At 39.9% G+C, this 13,989-nt stretch overlaps 1 protein-coding gene across 3 annotated transcripts; it reads left to right on the forward strand.

Moving 5' to 3' along the window:
- The first annotated feature begins 8,092 nt into the window (after positions 1 to 8,092).
- LOC116354476 (mucin-5AC-like) lies at positions 8,093 to 12,470 on the forward strand. 3 transcript variants are annotated; one of them, XR_004203791.1, is made up of 5 exons: positions 8,093 to 8,485; positions 8,696 to 9,031; positions 9,192 to 9,317; positions 10,688 to 10,850; positions 11,436 to 12,470. XR_004203791.1 is itself a non-coding variant. In XM_031794943.1 (5 exons), the coding sequence occupies exons 1-5, from the start codon at positions 8,297 to 8,299 to the stop codon at positions 11,799 to 11,801; spliced, it is 1,227 nt and encodes a 408-aa protein (XP_031650803.1). In that variant the 5' UTR covers positions 8,134 to 8,296; the 3' UTR covers positions 11,802 to 12,470. The 3 variants fall into 3 exon arrangements, 2 of the variants coding, with proteins under 2 accessions (XP_031650803.1, XP_031650804.1); XM_031794943.1 differs by having other exon boundaries at positions 8,134 to 8,485; positions 9,192 to 9,364; XM_031794944.1 differs by having other exon boundaries at positions 8,134 to 8,485; positions 10,688 to 12,470.
- Positions 12,471 to 13,989: the final 1,519 nt, after the last annotated feature.

The following is a 13,989-nucleotide window of genomic DNA, read 5'->3' on the forward strand; positions in this document are numbered from 1 at the left end:
TGTTGGATTGAAATATAAACCGTATACATTACATTATATTGATTATATATATATATATATATAAGTGTACACCTGATGTAAATGATTAGATAGTTCTACATGTAACATTTATATGAAATCCACAACATTTTTGTTGACTATTCAATAGTACTAGGCTTGTGCAAATTATTGCTAATTAGAGACTTTCCATGTCTTATTCCATCTTGGCAATGACAAGGTACAGCAACTATTTAGTAGGCATGCTATATGGAGTATATTAGGAGGCTATAATATCTAGTCTACTGCATACTCTTTTAAAAGGGGGCTCATCCAGAATTTGAATCTGGAATCTCTCGCCCACCATGCATGAGCAATTATTTCCCATGGAGGGCCACATTAGGATATATTTTTGCCATAGCAGGCCAGAATCATATTACAGGATTATACATCATGTGTATGACTGTGTTGACAGATATTGTAAATCTACTGTAAATCACATCCAGATATGATACTTATTTTACTTTTTTAACATGCACAGAAATAAACCACATACATGTTCTCCTTTTGGTAGGTATTTTCATTTTTAAACATGCAATGAACTACACAGAGGGAAAAGCACACTGTGCATTCAGCACCACAGACAGAACTCTTGTTAACGGGTATGCACAAAAACACAAGAAAGAGAGAGAACTCAACATTACATTTAAACATCTCAATCAGCGTGAGGAGAGACGTCTCTGATGGGCATTGCTAAGAGCAGTGAAGTCAGGTATAGTTTCTGACTTCGCTATTCGCAGGATTTCTAAAAGTTGAGAGTCAGTAAGAGATGATCTGTGCATTGACTTGTTATATTTCATCACTGAAAATGTCTGTTCACATATATAGGTTGACCCAAACAGTACAAACACCTTCTGAGCATGACTCCTAATCTTTGGAAAGTTTTTTTTCACCTTTATTTAACCAGGTAGGCAAGTTGAGAACAAGTTCTCATTTACAACTGCGACCTGGCCAAGATAAAGCAAATCAGTGCGACACAAACAACACAGAGTTACACATGGAATAAACGTACGTACAGTCAATAACACAATAGAAAAGTCTATATACAGTGTGTGCAAATGAAGTAAGATTAGGGCGGTAAGGCATTTAATAGGCCGTAGTGGCGAAGTAATTACAATTTAGCAAGTAAACACTAGAGTGATAGATGTGCAGAAGATGAGTGTGCAAGTAGAGCTACTGGGGTGCAAAGGAGCAAAAAATAAAAAATAACAATATGGGAGTGAGGTAGTTGGATGGGCTATTTACAGATGGGCTATGTACAGGTGCAGTGATCTGTGAGCTGCTCTGACAGCTGGTGCTTAAAGTTAGAGAGGGAGATATGAGTCTCCAGCTTCAGTGATTTTTGCAATTAGTTCAAGTACCTGGCCATGCTGCTGCTCCAGTTTCAACTTCAACCTGACTGTGCTGCTGCTCCAGTTTCAACTGTTCTGCCTTATTATTATTCGACCATGCTGGTCATTTATGAACATTTGAACATCTTGGCCATGTTCTGTTATAATCTCCACCCGGCACAGCCAGAAGAGGACTGGCCACCCCACATAGCCTGGTTCCTCTCTAGGTTTCTTCCTAGGTATTGGCCTTTCTAGGGAGTTTTTCCTAGCCACTGTGCTTCTACACCTGCATTGCTTGCTGTTTGGGGTTTTAGGCTGGGTTTCTGTACAGCACTTTGAGATATCAGCTGATGTACGAAGGGCTATATAAATACATTTGATTTGATTTGATTTGATTCAAGTCATTGGCAGCAGAGAACTGGAAGGAAAGGCGGCCAAATGAGGAAATCGCTTTAGGGGTGACCAGTGAAATATACCTGCTGGAGCGCAGGCTATGGGTGGGTGCTGCTATGGTGACCAGTGAGCTGAGATAAGGTGGGACTTTACCTAGCAAAGACTTACAGATGACCTGGAGCCAGTGGGTTTGGCGACGAATATGAAGCGAGGGCCAGCCAACGAGAACATACAGGTCGCAGTGGTGGGTAGTATATGGGGCTTTGGTGACAAAGCAGATGGCACTGTGATAGACTGCATCCAATTTGCTAAATAGTGTTGGAGGCTATTTTGTAAATGACATTGCCGAAGTTAAGGATCGGTACGACAGTCAGTTTTACGAGGGTATGTTTGGTAGCATGAATGAAGGATGCTATGTTGCGAATTAGGAAGCCGATTCTTGATTTAATTTTGGATTGGAGATGCTTAATGTGAGTCTTAAAGGTGAGTTTACAGTCTAACCAGACACCTAGGTATTTGTAGTTGTCCACATATTCTAAGTCAGAACTGTCCAGAGTAGTGATGCTAGACGGGCGGGCAGGTGCAGGCAGCGATCTGTTGAAGAGCATGCATTTGGTTTTTCTTGCATTTAGGAGCAGGTGGAGGCCATAGAAGGAGAGGTGTCGTCTGCGTAGTGGTGGATCAGAGAATCACCAGCAGCAAGAGCGACATCATTGATGTATACAGAGAAAAGAGTCAGTCCGAGAATTGAACCCTGTGACACCCCCATAGAGACTGCCAGAGGTCCAGACAACAGGCCCTCCGATTTGACACACTGAACTCTGTCTGAGAAGTAGTTGGTGAACCAGGCGAGGCAGTCATTTGAGAAACCAAGGCTGTTGAGTCTGCTGATAAGAATGTGGTGATTGACAGAGTTGAAAGCCTTGGCCTGGTTGATGAAAACGGCTGCACAGTATTGTCTTTTATCGATGGTGGTTATGATATTGTTTAGGACCTTGAGCGTGGCTGAGGTGCACCCATGACCAGCTCGTCCAGTCACTGCATCAGACTGAAGATCGATAAGCTTGGATGTGCGCTGTGTTAAGAAGCAGTGCGGCTTGGTTGGGTTGTGAATCGGAGGACGCATGACTTTCAACCTTCGTCTCTCCCGAGCCTGTACGGGAGTTGTAGTGATGAGACAAGATAGTAGCTACTAAAAAACAATTGGATACCACGAAATTGTGGAGAAAAAGGGGTAAAATAAAAAAAAAAAAAAAAAAAAAAGAAAGAGACCAGAGTTCCTAACTTGGAATTCTGAGTTGGATCACGGTTAAAAAAAACACATTATTAAAAAAAATTGTAACTCAGTCGGGATCTCAACTTACTGTTGAGAGTTAGAATAATAGAATACGAGGTGTAAAACTGCAACGTTTTCTCTCCGCCCCATGGCAAAATGTGTCACACCCTGAACTGTTTCACCTGTCTTTGTTCTTTTCTCCACCCCCCTCCAGGTGTCGCCCATCTTCCCCAGTGTATTTCTACCTGTGTTCTCTGTTTGTCTGTTGCCAGTTCATTTTGTTCATCAAGCCTACCAGCGTTTTCCCCCTTGCTCCTGTCTGTTTCTAGCTTCTGTTAGTTTTCCCGGTTTTTACCATTCTGCCTGCCCTGACCCTGAGACTGCCTGCCGCTCTGTACCTTTTGGACTCTGATCTGGATTACTGACCTCTGCATGCCCTTGACCTGTCATTTTGCCTGCCCCCTGTTCTAGTAATACAATTTTGTTACTTCAACATTGTCTGCATCTGGTAGAAAGAGGAGGAAGGGAAGTGCTACTAAGGTACACAATAGTAATTTATCGTAGACAGAAGGTGCTCTTTGGTAAAAGGGGTAAATTGGTCATCAAAAAGAAAAGAAAATAGGACCAAGGCACTCTTTATATAATTAATTAAAATGCCTTTATTAGTATGGCATGTACAATAGAAACAAAGTTTTAAAAATCTGACGCGTTTGGGCTGCATGGCCTTCGTCAGGGAGTACAAGAGGGAGTGGTTACAAAATTGATTGGACACACCTAGTAAGCAATACTATACACATTAAAAAGTGAGATACTGTAGCTATGTTATCATAAAAATACAACTCCAAGCTCGAAGTATCAGGACACTTAGAAAGGTAGTTCTAACCTTAAATATGACTGGGAGAAGTGTCAAGAATAAGAAAGGAATATATTCCATAGTACACTAGAACACAGCAAAACATGAACAACAACAGTCTAAACATAGCTGAGTGCAATTGAGCAAAATGTCCACTAGAGGACAGCAAATGGACCCATCACAACCCTACAGTAAGGGTGAGAAATCCATATCTTCATTTAAATCAGGGTATTTAATGGCCTGTAGTTTGTAAATCCCAAAACTTTCCCTTTGGTTTAGCTGTTTAAGACGGTCCCCATTTCTAATAGAGGCCGGAATATGATCAATACCCATAGCTTGTAGGGAGGCAGGGTTGCCATGGTGTAGGGACTTGTGCCTTACCATGGGGTTGTCTTCATTGCCTACCCGTATGGCGTACTTGTGTTCCGCTAAGCGGTCTTGAAGGTGTCTCTTTGTCCGTCCAATGTAGAACACCTTGCACTGTGGACATTCCAATCTATAGATGACAAGTGGTTTTACAGTTAATGAAATGCTTGACGTAATACTCCATTTGGGAAGCTGTGTCAACAAAATACTTCTTCTGAGCAATATTACTGCAATGGCTGCCATGGTTACATTTAAAAGAGCCCTTGGGTTTGTGGTCAAACCAAATCTTTGAGAGTCACCCGGAAGATAACTGTGGACTAATTTGTCATTCAGGGTAGGACATCTCTCTTGGCGTAGTAGCGTATCACTTTGGATGATTCCCCAATTATTTTGACTGATTATTTTAATGTTCTCTGCTTCAGTGCTGTATTTTGTAACAGAATACTCTCTCCGATGTGTCACGAGGCTCTCCCCTTCGCAACAAGTTCTCTCTGTCAAGTAATCCAGCCCTTATACCGGCATCTTTCAGGACCTGAACGCTGTAGCCCCGATTCAAGAAGCGATTCTCCAATTCAGCAGGTTTGACACTGTAGTCTGTTTCCTGATCGCAAATTCTGCGGACTCTTTGGAATTGGCCATATGGAATATTCTCTTTTAGCCTTTTGGGGTGAAAGCTGTCTGCCCTCAGAATGGTATTCCCATCTGTAGGCTTCCTAAAGATTGATGTGTGCAAACAACCTTTGTCATTTTTACTAATGCCGAGGTCCAAAAAAGGAATGTTATCCTTGCTGTACTTCATAGTTAGTTTGATGTTAGGGTTAATGTTGTTAAGGTATTGGTGGAAGGAAATAAGTTCATCTTCTGAGCCGGACCAAAACAGGCAAACATCATCAATATAGCATCCCCACCATATAATCCGGTCAAAGAAATGGTTATTAGAAGGATCCAAAATGAAGTCATTTTCCCATTTACCCAAGTACAAACCAGCGTAGGAAGGGCTGTAGCTCCCATGGCACACCCTTTGACCTGTTTAATACGGTCCTGAAAGACAAAGATGTTATGATGAAGAGTCCATTCAGTCAGTGAGACAATGAATTCTGTAGGAGGCATCTCAGTCTCAGGCCGGGTACTCAAGAAATGGTGCATAGCTGCCAAACCTTGTTCATGTTCAATGGTGGACTAAAAAGGACTAAAAAGGAAGCTGTACCTATATTGTTCTATTCCTTAATGTTGTTCTACACATCTGTGGTATCTTGAAGATAGACTGGGAGTGACGGCACAAAAGGCTTAATAAAGTAATCAATGTTCTAGAGATGGGTTCTGTCAGACTTTCATTACCACTAATGACTGGTCTGTCTGTCTGATTTTCAGGATGTTTGTGGACCTTTGGAAGAAGGTTAAAAGAAGCCATACTGTCATTGAAAAGACATTTGAACTCATTGTCTGAAATGTAAACATTCTCCTTAGCTTCTGTGAGGATCCCTTTCAATTCAGTTTTTAGGTCCTCTGTAGGGTTGAAGGTAAGAGATTGGTAGAATTCATCATTGTCTAATTGACGGTAGGCTTCTGTCACATATGTCTTTACTCCACACTACTGTAGTGCTCCCTCTTCTAATTAGGGCTAATTGGAAAAGCTGTTCAAAAGAGGACATTGTATTATTTTTTTGTACTCCCTGACGAAGGCCATGCAGCCGAAACGCATCGGATTTAAAAAACTTTGTTTCTATTGAATTGCATAAAATTAGTTATAAAATTGCAAAATCATCTCCCCGCACCATGACAAAACGTGTTGAATTGCAGGGAATTAACTTTAAAACGTACATTTTTTGTCTTCACTGTCACAGGGGGTGCCACAAATGTTTTGCTCTCAAGGTTGGGAGGGTAGGGATGTGTTTTTTACATTTTTTGTTTGACTATCCCTGGTGTAGGTGCATGACGTGTTCAGAACATCATGATCAGAACAGCATTATCCCAATACAGAAACTACACGGACTATCATGTCTAGACAAGGTCATAGTTTCATTGACTATTTGTTCATACTCATACTGTGTCACTGTAGGCGTAATTTTAACCCTTTGCAGGGCACATCTTAGGGTCAGACATATCACAGCTTGATGATATGCTTTTTGAGATTGAGTCTAGAATATTCACTTTTACTACACCGGAAAGAGGACAACCAGTTTCCCAAATGTCTTTGAATTGAATGATCTCAGTCAACATGGAATTGACCCAATCCAAATCCACTCACCTTGTTTAGAACTACCTCTAGTTTTAGTTGATCTGGTCATGCAATTCTTAACATGGTGAGCTTGCCCTTATCACTTCCATTAGGTTAGCAGTGGCTATTGGATGTCTCTCTTGGCACCATCGGGTACTTTCATGGTAAGTGAAAAAAATAGTGAATAATTTTTTTCTTCTTCCAAATAGCTAGTTCATCATCAATCGTTGATTATTTTAATCAGCTGTATAATGCTACGGCAAAAACCAAAACATGCACCCAGGGGTGGCCACAGGACCAAGTCTGGGAAAGCCTGGTCTAGGGGTAGGATTCTCACTTAGGGAGTGAGAGGTCCCAGGTTCAGATCCCAGATGAGCCCCAGTTTTAAGGGTAACCTGCATTGATTTATTTTTATGAATGTAACCTTTATTGAACTAGGCAAGTCAGTTAAGAACTAATTCTTATTTACAACGACAGCCTACTAGGGAACATTGGGTTAACTGCCTTGTTCAGGGGCAAAACAACAGATTTTTACCTGTCAGCTCTGGGATTAGATCCAACCTTTCGTTTACTGGCACAATAAAGTGATGAGGAAAAGCCTAGTCCATGGGCCCACCTGTTCAGTGGGTCTTTTCAGTAGTATGTTACTAGCCTGTTGTAATATTGATTGTGGTAAAAAGCATTTTGGATTTGTTTATTTATCCTTTATTGGTGCAGTTGATCCGGCTGATATGATCCTACTGCCATTAAAAATATATATATTTCAGAGTGATTTCTCCCAGGAGAGAGAGCAATCCAAATCTGTCTGAATCAATGTTCTTTCCTCATCATTTCAACCAAAACGTTCAATGTGATGATGTTGAATCAACTTGGAAAACTGATTGGATTTGCAAAAAGTAGTCAATGTAAGGAAATTTCCCATTTTATTCACCCACCTTTCAACTCAAATACAATGAAAGGGTGATATTTTTTGTTGATTTCAAATTGAATTCACGTTAGTTGAAAACTCAACCAAATGTAAATCAAAAATAGAGGTTGAACTAACGTCTGTGGACAGTGGGATATGTTTTAACTATGAACAATATCGAACATATTCAATCAAACCCAGTAACCTGATTTACAAGATAAATAAACAACAACTGCATTCTTCCACTGATGTCTAAGTTTTAATTCCTGCTCTGTCTGTACTTTTATCCAATGTAAAAAACACCATTTCAGATGTTGCAACATAAGACTGAAAAGAAGTGCTGGGTCACATGTACAGTTATGAAAGAAAGAAACTTGGAATTCAGGCAAACTTTGGGTGTGTAGGAGGAGGGAGCTTGATTTGGACTCTTCCAGGAAATCTTAAAAGTTGTTTTGATTGAAAAGAAACTTCAGGGTAAAGGAGGAGGAGCTGCGGTGTTCAACCAACAGGAAACTGGCAGCCACAGACTGACATGTCTGGATTTGTTTCATTATCCACACTCCATTGAAAATGCCTTTAGGCCCAGGATTCTGCCAATCTGGAACTGAAAGTGGTAAAACACCCACATAGGCCTACCCCCTTACTGTAGAATGCAAACACAATACATTTCCTCATTATAAGTGGTATGCTAATGTAGACACACTTCAGGTAGAAAAATAATCCACATCCATCACTCCAGCATTTACCAGAGTTTTACCTCAGTCAGTTGGAGAAGAAAATTAGTTTGTCTGAGTTTGAGATTAAGCTTGCCAGGGAGGTTAAGAAATACCCCAATCTTTACAGTTCAAGAGATACAATAATTCATTATAATGATTGGATTATAGTAGCTCATATTCTCAGCAAAGGTAAAAGAGAAATGGACTTCAGCTTTTGCAGGACAACGTGGAAAAAGTTGAGGAAAAACTATGTCAGAGAGCATAATACAAAGATCAAGAGCGACAATTCAAGTGTTGGACTAAAAGATCCGGAGATATTACAGGAGTTGAACTGGCTCTCCCCCTTCATAAAACACAAAGCCCAACCGACCAACATTCCAGGAGGAGAGGTGAGCTGTGTGTTTGAATGAAGTACCACAATTAGAATCACTCTGAACATTTAGAGGACTTTCTTGTGACTTAATAAAATATTCTTCCTACCTATACTAGGGAGTTTTCTCCTGCTTAAAACAGCATGCTAATATCACTGACTATTTATTCATGTGGTTTACTTAATCCTGTGATGTTCAGTGTGTGTGCGTGCGTCCCCATTAATGCAGGGTCTGGTAGCAAGAGGGCGAGGAGAGACTGGAGGCAGTCGTGATGCGTCGTTGGACAGATACCACAATTTCACCACCTTGTCCACCCCTGCAGCAGACGGCACCTTTACCCCTCCTGTAACCACACACATCAGACCCTTCAGACACATGTCCACCCTAACACAGTCTGGGGACGGCCTCCCTTCATCTAAACCAAGCTCCAGTTCTACCAGTGGACCAGTCCAACCAAGGAAGAGAACACAGGACAGAGTAGATCAAGCCCCCAAGAATGATGATAAAACCAGAGAGCATGGGGTCAGTAGTATGGGAGGTAGTGATGAAGGTGACACCTTACTTGTGAGTTAATCGTTTTTTTGAGTTTTCTCCTGCTTAAAAAATATGCTGATGTCAGAGTACAGACCTAATGTGGTTGACTTAATCCTGTAATGGTCAGCGTACAGTTTTTGTGTGTGTGATCATTAATGCAAACACTTGTTTTTTAAATTATGTCACCAAGCTTCTGCTAGCCGTTGCGAGAGGACAAGGAGAGACTGGAGGAAGTGGTGAGGCGTCGATGGACAGATTCCCCTGTCGTTTCACCCCCTTGTCCACCCCTGAAGCAGACAGCACCTTCACCTCTCCGGTAACCACATCCATCAGACACCCCAGACTAGGGTTGCAAAGCTACCGGTAAATTACTAAAATTATCGGAATCTACAGTAATTTTGGTAAATAACAAAAAACTCTATGGCAATCTATGTAATTTTGGTAATTTATACTTTAATAACTTGTAAAACCTTTCATCATTTATATATTATTCATTTATTATATCTATAAATCGGTTTCCATTCAAGTGACGACAGATTTTCAGACGAATATTCTAAAATCCGCATAAAGAAAATATGCGCATTTTCCCACCAGTGGTGTTTTCACCAAACTGACTTGTCGCAAATAAAAATCAATGACAGCACACATGACAAAAAAAAGAATATATTTTTCGCTTACCAAATTAAAATGTAAAATTCAATGTGTTTCCATTGCATTTTCAACTCTACCATAGTTTTATAGTTTTGCCTCAAAAATGGTTGCGTTAAATAACAAATGTCCCTACTCTGGTCTTGACATTTGAACTTTATCAATAACTAGTAGATACAGTGTGAGTAGGCTGTGCGGGTATGGGTAGTCTACATGGGATTATTATAGATTTTATTAGTCATACAGCTGTAAATGCATCGTCACCAGAATAAGACCCTTTATATTTATTGGAAAGGAGCATCAAGCTCATACACTGTGCACTTTCAACACCCTGTGAAGTTCATCATCATGTATTTATCTGTAGCATAATAAAATCCATGTTTTCCCAAATCGTAGTGGGAGGACCACACGACAAACTATGTCTTCGAATGACTCCAAGTTTACTTTGATATGATGCTTATTATGTCAATATTTGTGCATAAAAGTGTTTCCAACCGCCATTTCTCGCATCATACATTTTACAGACAGAAAAAAATCACAACCTGTGTAGTGTATTTTGTTTTGTAGACATTTGGAATGTTTAACGACAAATTCGCTGTTTCCATCAAGCCTGTCCCGACATTACTTATCCGACATGTAGGCCTACTACTTGAAAAAAAAGAGGTTGGATGCAAACTCGGTTACTGACAAAGAGAAATAACTACAAGTTTAAAAAAAACGAAATATAAAGTTAATTTCAAACTGAAACCCATATTAAACACCATTGATATTCACTAAATTGATGGTTTATATTTAGGATGTTTTACAGCTTTATCATTCTGTTTTTTATTCATCTTCATCTTATTCAATTATTTAATATATTTTACATGTGATAAGGCCACATTGAGGACCAGAGATTATTACAGACGCCTGTGATAATCTAAAGTACCCAAAAGGGCCACTAGATGTCTTGTGATAGATTACATAAAATTCTGTTTGTTTACTGTTAAACTTGAGAACTTTCCAGTAATATATCCTCCATTTGCAACCCTACTTCAGACCCACATCTACTCTGAAACAGTCTGGGGGCGGCCCCACTACACCTAAACCAAGCTCCAGCTCTACCAGTGGACCAGCCCAACCAAGGAAGAGGACACAGCACAGAGTAGAACAAGCCTCCAGCAAGAACCTTAAGACTGCTGATAATACCAGAGAGCATGGGGTCAGTAGTATGGGAGGTAGTGATGATGGTGAACCCTTACTTGTGACTTAATTGTATATTCTTCCTACCTGTACTAGAGAGTTTCTTCCTGCTTAAAATAGCATGTTGATGTCACAGAGAATAGACCTAATGTGGTTTACTTAATCCTGTAACGGTCTGTGTGTGTGTCAAATCAAATTTATTTGTCACATATACATGGTTAGCAGATGTTAATGCGAGTGTAGCGAAATGCTTGTGCTTCTAGTTCTGACCATGCAGTAATATCTAACAAGTAATCTAACCTAACAATTTCACAACACCTACCTTATACACACAAGTGTAAAGGAATGAATACAAATATGTACATTAAAATACATGAATGAGTGATGCCCGAACGGCATAGGCAAGATGCAGTAGATGGTATAGAGTACATTATATACATATGAGATGAGTAATGTAGGGTATGAAAACATTATATAAAGTGGCATTGTTTAAAGTGGCTAGTGATACATTTAATTACATCAAGATGGCCAGATGCAGTAGATGGTATAGTGTGTGTGTGTGTACCCATTAATGCAAACACTTGGTTTCTATTATGTCACCAAGAGTCTGGTAGCGAGAGGACAAGCAGAGACTGGAGGCAGTGGTGAGGTGTCGATAGACAGAGACCTCTGTCATTTCAACCCATTGTTCACCCCTGCAGCAGGCAGCACCGTTACCCCTTCTGTAACCACACACATCAGACCCACATCTACTCTGAAACAGTCTGGGGGCGGCCCCACTACGCCTAAACCAAGCTCCAGCTCTACCAGTGGACCAGCCCAACCAAGGAAGAGGACACAGCACAGAGTAGAACAAGCCCCCAGCAAGAACCTTAAGACTGCTGATAATACCAGAGAGCATGGGGTCAGTAGTATGGGAGGTAGTGATGATGGTGACGCTTTACTTAGCCATATTATAATTTCAACGTGAAATGCCGCCTGAACTGAAGTCCCAAGCTAAATCAGATATGCTGAAACTGCTTTCTGCAATGCATGAAAAGTTGTCACAGCATCAGAGTAGTACCAATGTTAATCACTGATTATGTTTTTCAACAGTGAACTTCCATCATTTATACATTAGAATTCACATCAGTATACATTTTAAATAGTAGGAAAATATGTTCTGAATGCTACTTGTGCAGATATTGCATTAACTAGATACTAAAGGACAAAGGCTACATTGACACAGGCAGCCCAATTCTTATCTTTTGCCAATACATGGGCAAAGTATCAGAATTAGGCTGTTTGTGTAAACGTAGCCTAAGAATCCTAGTGTACAGATTGAATACTTTTTTCATATTCATTTCAGTTCAATTTGATTTTAATTTGGCAATCATATCCCCAAACATGTGTTCTTATATGACCGAACAGTGTTATAACCGAGGTCTACTGCGCACCACAAGATTGTGTTTTCCCTGTGAGCTAAAGCTTAGGCATTAGTTCAGGGAGCCTCATTGGCTAGTAGTTACACTACATGTTCAATTGTAGAAGATGTTGCACCGTCTACATCTATAAATAATAAAGCTTGCCAACATTCTTTCCTGTCATGCCTGCTAATATGAAAAGCTACAGTTTTCCAAAATAAAAAATGTCAAAACAATGTCTATTTGTGTCAAATATTTGTTTTGTTAACAGACTGATGGTAGTCTTCTTTTCTGGTACATTATGTGGGGTTGTTTTGTGGCGTGATTGTGTTTTACTAATCCGTATATGATACAAGTCTTGTGACGTGACACTTCTTCCAACCTCTCCGAAGACTGACATGATGAGAACAGATATAGACAATAGCTCTGGGCTGTATGCATCAAGCATCTCAGAGTAGGAATGCCTATTTAGGATCAGTTTTGTCTTTCAGATCACAAAGAATATGTGGATAAGGGGGACCTGATAATATACAAATAAATATTTGTGGGAGTGGAAGACCTGATCCTAGATCAGCACTCGTCCTCAGGGATGCTTTATACTGTACATTCAGTATGGCTCCACATCACATGACTTATTGTAAAACCTGACAGATTCTCTGAAGGAAGTTCTTATTAACCAACCCTGTGTTTCAGTCTGTAAATATTGTTATTTGACTGGGATGGTTGCAAGGGTGCATGTAAACCCAACCCACTAATAAATCTGTACAATAGCCATGTTATTTTTGTCGACCTGCTCGTTACCAATGTTGATCTGAGTCTGTCTCTCCCAGTAGTCAGGTCCCTGACTTGGCAATCCACTCCTGTTTAGGAGTCACTCTGCGGATGTTACTGTCACAGAATACATTTGATATATTTTGTATGGAGCAGCATAAGTTCCATGACTGAAGTTGAAATGAATTGTTTGGTGACTAGGGTTTCAAGATAGTAAACTGGAATACGATTAATAAATTCCCCTTTAAAGTAGTTTATCAGTTATCAAAATGTCTCCTGGCAGCACCCACATTAACTTTAGCACGTTTTATTATGTAATAATGTTTATGTTTATTATGTCCGTCAGTAAACTTGTCAAAACATTCAAATCACCACAACATGCAGAGGTTAACATGTGAGAGGGAGTAATTATTTCCAATTCAACATATAAAATGTCTGATTCTAAGCCAGAGGTAGACACCAGGACCCCGGGCCAATATGTATCAAGCTGCTCACATTATTCGTGCTGATCTAGTATCAGGTCCTCCCCTGTCCATGTACTCTCATTCATTATGATCTTAAACTGATCACTATTATAAATATGATAATTTTGGGGCGGCAGGTAGCCTAGTGGTTAGAGCGTTGGGTGCTGGATCGAATTCCTGAACTGACAAGGTAAAAATCTGTAGTTCGCCCCTGAACAAGACAGTTAACACACTGTTCCCTGGTAAGCCGTCACTGTAAATAAGAATTTGTTCTTAACTGACTTACCTAGTTAAATAAAGGTTAAATATAGAAATAAAAAAAGAATTCATTCTAAATCTACTTGCCACAGATTCTTTACATGAATGTAATGCCACAAAATATATAACAATGTCTGGCTGGTGGTTACAAAAGGTTCAATTTCAGTCAATGTATTTTTTAAACTTCTTCATATTGTGGTTGGCAGGATAAAATGTATTACTAATTTAAAAACAAACTTCCTTCATTTTGTTAATACAATAA

The sequence above is a fragment of the Oncorhynchus kisutch genome, linkage group LG17 (genome assembly GCF_002021735.2).
Source record: "Oncorhynchus kisutch isolate 150728-3 linkage group LG17, Okis_V2, whole genome shotgun sequence".
Classification (NCBI taxonomy): Eukaryota; Metazoa; Chordata; class Actinopteri; order Salmoniformes; family Salmonidae; genus Oncorhynchus; species Oncorhynchus kisutch.